The 5,714-nt window shown below is 61.8% G+C and overlaps 1 protein-coding gene across 1 annotated transcript; it reads left to right on the forward strand.

Moving 5' to 3' along the window:
- Window positions 1-1,472: 1,472 nt before the first annotated feature.
- Window positions 1,473-4,123, forward strand: FAM43B (family with sequence similarity 43 member B). Its single transcript, XM_081817632.1, has one exon. The coding sequence runs from the start codon at window positions 2,028-2,030 to the stop codon at window positions 3,000-3,002; it is 975 nt and encodes a 324-aa protein (XP_081673758.1). The 5' UTR covers window positions 1,473-2,027; the 3' UTR covers window positions 3,003-4,123.
- The last annotated feature ends 1,591 nt before the right edge of the window (window positions 4,124-5,714 follow it).

Consider the following 5,714-nt stretch of genomic DNA (forward strand, 5'->3'; position numbering starts at 1 on the left):
CACAAGCACGTATTACTTTTATAATCACTAAAAAGCAATGACATTTCCATATTGAAAATAAAATGAGGCCACAGTAGACTAGATCATCTGTGAGGCCCCCTCCAAAGCTAAGATTCTGCAATTCTAAGTAATTGCTTGTTCTTTATTTGCATGTCATTTTAGGAGCATTCAGTGATGCAGCCTAGTTGCGGTGGGGTTTGTTTTGTTTCGTTTTGGGGGGGTGTTTGGGAGGTTTTTTTGTTTGGTTGGTTGGGTTTTTTTTTTTTACTTTTATTCCCCCAAGGACTCTGAACCCAGCCACTCACTCCTGGTGCCTGCCGACCCTGAATGTTGAACACACAGTCTTCCCACTGCCCCAATTCCCAGAGGTCACTTGGCTTGCCTGGCCGGGCCCAAGCCTCTGAGCTCATTCCTGACCTGGAAGACTCCCCATATGACCTGCTCTGAAGCCAAGGAAAGAGCCTGGATGTTGGCTGTGTGAGAGCCCAAGGTCGTGAGACTCCTGGGCCCCATCAGAGCCCACCTGGGATTCTACAGAACCTGCGGCTTAACAAATCCTGAAAGGGGGAGATGCATCCCCTACCCCTAGGGACAACTGTCTCTTTCCGAGTACTTCAGTCCCCCTCCCCAGTTAAAGCCCCCACTGATGGGTCACAGGGGAAGATGGAAAATGCCCATCTAGATGCAGCATTCGTGGACTCCTAGAAGGGTGAGGGCCTGCTTCTGGGTCAGCCAAACCTGAGCAGAGCACTAAGTCCCACCTCCTGCTAGCCCTTTGACCTTGGGCAAGCACTTAACTGAGCCTGGGCTGTTCTGAGGATTAAAGGAGAAAATGAATGCAAAACCCCAGGGCTTTCGGGAGCAGGATTGGCATTCACAAACAGGAGTCTTAACTATTTAATCCTCAGAGGGCCCAGAGGCAGCCCTTTGGCCACAGGGAGCTTGTCAGATGCAATTCCCGAAGACCCAGGACTGCTCAGGAACGTTCCCCCACCCTGAAAAAGTACCCTCCTGCTTCAGGCCAGGCGAGGGGCTCTATCAGGCGCCAGAGCAGTGACTGCTCTCCTAGATCAGGCGCAGCGGCCTGGCCCATGACCTTGGAAGAACCGAGGAGAAAGCTTCACCAAGCGACAGTACTTTTCCACTGCACAGCTCGGCCACCTCAGCTGGCTTTCTGCTGTGCAGACAGGAGGCCAAGTGCGCCTGGCCAGCCCCATCAGGAACCCACCCAAAAGCGCTCTCAGAGATGGGGGTAGGGACATGCAGTGACTGACAGGCAGCAGGAATCCTGGAGAGAGGAGGGGGATCCCGAATGCGCCAAGGGGAGCGTGGAGACCACCACGGGGGTCAGGAAAATGTGCATTTAGCAAAGCCCTCCGGTACATTTCAAAAGATTCCTACTCCTTAACTGCCCCTCCATCCCCACCCCTCCAATAAGAATGATTAATCCCATTCCACCGCGCCTGTGCCGGGTCCCGGGCGAAGAGCAGCGCTAGCCGGCGCGGGGGAGGAGAGAGAGGAGGGCGAGGGGAGGGGACAAGAGAGCTAGCGGTCCCGCCCGGTGATGTAGGCAGCCCGGGGAGGTGGAGCCGCGACGCCTGAAGGAGTCCCCACCGCAGTCTCGCGCTCTCGGTCTACCCCTGCGAGCGGCCAGCCGCCAACCCCAGCTCCGGCGACCTCCCTGCCGCCGCAATTTGGGCGGCGGGGACTGCGGGATCCCCCCCCCGCCCAGTTCAGGCCCGGGGGGCCCCTCCACCACGCCCAGTCCCCCTCCCCTCCTCGCTTCCCGGACGGCTGGAGCTACTCCCGGGGGAAGCTGTTCCCGGACGCTCGGCCGCCGCCCCGGCATCTCGGCTGCCAGCCCGGCCGGGCACCGGGCATCTCCGGGCACCGACTGGCTCCGGCGCCGCCCAGCTGCTCGCGACCCCGGGGCCGCGGGCTTCTGCTCGCCCTCCCCTCCCCCGGCCGCCGGCCAGGACGCCCGTGAGCTCCCGGTGCCCCCAGCCCCTTTGGCCGCCGCCGCCGCGATGCTGCCCTGGAGACGCAACAAATTCGTGCTGGTGGAGGACGAGGCCAAGTGCAAGGCGAAGAGCCTGAGTCCGGGACTCGCCTACACGTCGCTACTCTCCAGCTTCCTGCGCTCCTGTCCGGACCTGCTGCCCGACTGGCCGCTGGAGCGCCTGGGCCGCGTGTTTCGCAGCCGGCGCCAGAAAGTGGAGCTCAACAAGGAGGACCCGACCTACACCGTGTGGTACCTGGGCAACGCCGTCACCCTGCACGCCAAGGGCGACGGCTGCACCGACGACGCCGTGGGCAAGATCTGGGCGCGCTGCGGGCCGGGCGGGGGCACCAAGATGAAGCTGACGCTGGGGCCGCACGGCATCCGCATGCAGCCGTGCGAGCGCGGCGCCTCGGGGGGCTCGGGGGGCTCGGGGGGCCGCCGGCCGGCGCACGCCTACCTGCTGCCGCGCATCACCTACTGCACCGCGGACGGGCGCCACCCGCGCGTCTTCGCCTGGGTCTACCGCCACCAGGCGCGCCACAAGGCCGTGGTGCTGCGCTGCCACGCCGTGCTGCTGGCGCGGGCGCACAAGGCGCGCGCCCTGGCCCGCCTGCTCCGCCAGACCGCGCTGGCGGCCTTCAGCGACTTCAAGCGCCTGCAGCGCCAGAGCGACGCTCGCCACGTGCGCCAGCAGCACCTCCGCGCCGGGGGCGCCGCCGCCTCGGTGCCCCGCGCCCCGCTGCGCCGGCTGCTCAACGCCAAGTGCGCCTACCGGCCGCCGCCCGCCGAGCGCGGCCGGGGGGCGCCGCGCCTCAGCAGCATCCAGGAGGAGGACGAGGAGGAGGACGCAGACGCGGAGGAGCGCGAGCGGCCCGAGGTGCTCAGCCTGGCCCGGGAGCTGAGGACGTGCAGCCTGCGGGGCGCCCCGGCGCAGCCGCCGCCCGCGCAGCCCCGCCGCTGGAAGGCCGGCCCCAGGGAGCGGGCGGGCCAGGCGCGCTGAGAGCGCGGCGTGGGGGGGTGCGGGGGGAGGGGCGCGGGACTCGCGGCCCCAGCCCCCCGCCGGCCTGACTTCCAGCCTCCAACCCTGGCCCTGCCCGCTTCGGCTCCCCTCTGGTCCCCCGGCCCTTGCCTCCCTCGTGGTCTCTGTTGTTGTCCGCCCCGCGTCTCATCCTGGCTCAGGGTGACGCCTGATACGCCCTTGGTTATTGGGGGACAAAGGGGAGGAGAGCAGCAGAAGTATTCGATGTTCACCTCTCCCCCACATCCGGAGTTGCTGAGCGCCCTCCATCGTGGAATTGCTCGTAAGCTTTACAACAGGTCTTTGCCCATAGACCACCCTCTCCCTCCCAGAACAACCCCTCCAAAGAAGGGGGAAGAAGTTTCCAGAAATCCAGGAGGGTGGCCTTGGACGTTGGCCAGGTGGAAGCCGTGGTCCTGCCCTTGGCCAGTCAAGCCTTCCTCCCTGGGATGGGACCAGTTCTGGGCAGGCATGCTTGCAGAGAAAGAATAGTGGCCCGGGAGACCGGAGGCCAGGTCCAAGGTGGGAAGTGAGTCGGCTGCCATACACACAAGGAAGGATTCTCAGGCCCTGTGCCTGGCCTCTCTACCCCTTGGAGGATTTCTGGACTTCACTGCTCCATCTCCGGAGAAGACTGGGCTGGTCCTACCAACCCAAACAACAGGTTAGAGCAGGTAACAGCCCTCTGCTCTGGGCAGCTGCCCAAGAGTATGCCCTGGCACCTGGCACCCCCACAAGACTCCACCCACCCCACATCTCTGCAGACAGATGTGTGGGGTTCCCCACTAGGTGCCTCCAACTAGGACCAAGATGGGGTCTCCAAAGGAGGTAAGGAGAACCTTTGGCAGGTGCTTGAGGACACTGACCACCCAGAAAGTGGACACAGGAGGGATGCCCCCCCTCCCGCCCCCTGAGTCGGGGCTTGTCAGAGCAGGAGGGTCCTGACAGCAGTTGGGTTCTCATAGCCGGCTGAGGAAGGGGAGTGTGTTCACCCAGCAGAGGGAGTGGGCCCCCTGCCCAGGTGTCTCAACAAGGCCACAAAAAGCCCAAAGATCTATGTGTCACCAACTGATCGTTGTAAATAAAGTGGACCTGCTTTTTCATCCTTGTCTCCACTCCTGTGTTTTGTTTGATGCCAGGCCTGCTGGGGACAAAAACACTATCAGAACCCGAAGGGACAGGAGAAGACCCTAGGAAGGGGCCCCCTGTAGCGGCCAGAGCCAACCGGCGGGATTGGCGGGGAGGGGCTACTGCCAGGAAGCTGTTCCCTTAGTGTCAGGGAAGGAGACAGTAGCAGGTGTGACAAAACATGCGCCAAGCCTTGGAGGAGTGTCAGCTGTCTGTCTCGGCCTCCCAGAATGTCTGTCTGCCTGGGCACTCAGAAGCAAGTGTCTCTGGGACATTTGGCAGGGAGGGGGCCCGGGGCTGGGGACTTCTCATCAGCCTCGCCTCTTTGGGAAGATGCCCGTGTACGTCGGAGCCTGTGGTATGCAGCCGGGGTCTCCCCAGCGGTGAGGAGGGGGGCAGGTTGTAAAGGAGATGGGGTGGGCAGCCCATTTTTCTTTCAGAGGAGCTAGAGAAATCTGCCCAGACCTTTGTGACAGGGTGAGTCTGGAGCTTGGATATCTTCTTTATTCCTGTGCTGAGCTGGGCACTGATCCCAGACTTCTCCGGAGCCCAGACGAGTGGCCCTGCAGTGGCCGGCAGTCAGAACTGTTCTGTTTCCTGGAGCTGCTGGAACAGAGGGTACTGCGGGCGCTTCACCTGCAGAGCCCAGGCAGGGTCGGGGCGCCTCGAAGGGGCAGGCTGGATGGGGGAAGGGGGACGACAAGGACCCACCAGCCAGGATGCCCCGCATGTTCATGGCTCCCCTCTTATGCATTGCCAGCGGCTTTGTGGGCGTTTCTCCCCATTTGCAAAAGGAGAAGAGGACACAGGAAGATGTCAGACCTGGGAGAGCAGGATGCGCTGCGGGCGAGGCAGCTGCTGGTGTTTGAGGCAACCTCAGCCGGAAACAAGGTCGCAAGCACACCCTCTTTAATCAGACTCACGGGGCAGATGCTGCCCCAGCACCCGTCTTGGGACAGGTACTGAGCTAGACACTGGGGGTCCAGGAGTCCCTCCCCTGGGGCTCTTACCGTCTTAGGTGAGGTGCACATGATTAAAGGAGTAGGTGCTGCATAACAATTCCCAGGCACGTTCTCAGCCTCAGCTTCTACTCCACTTTTCTCTGGCAGCCTCCCAAAACAGACACACACACACACACACACACACACACACACACACACAACCACCTCCTCCCTCCTTCACTCCTTCACACTCTACTCTCTATACCTGGAGTTAGAAGACCGGGGCGAGGGGACTCTGCCTTCTTAGCAGCTGTGTGACATGGGGCAACTCACTCAGCCTCTCTGAGCCTCACCTTTATTAACAGTAAAAATAGGGATAATATCAACCTCACAGGCTAACTGTAAGAATGAAATAGAATCCTACCCGAAAACGCTTTGGTAAATAATAAAACACCCAGCACATATGCAGAACAGCCATTTTACCCAGAGGGCCCTTCTCTTTAGATTAGGACTTCAGGATGCTTCCCCACCGCCCCACCCCGCCCCATCCCCGCAGCAGTGGTCACAAGTTGTCTTCCTGGCCACATCTCCACCTTCAATGTGCAGGGTGGAAGGGAGGACCCAG

The sequence above is a fragment of the Leptonychotes weddellii genome, chromosome 4 (genome assembly GCF_054177405.1).
Source record: "Leptonychotes weddellii isolate Sample4059 chromosome 4, ASM5417740v2, whole genome shotgun sequence".
Taxonomy (NCBI): domain Eukaryota; kingdom Metazoa; phylum Chordata; class Mammalia; order Carnivora; family Phocidae; genus Leptonychotes; species Leptonychotes weddellii.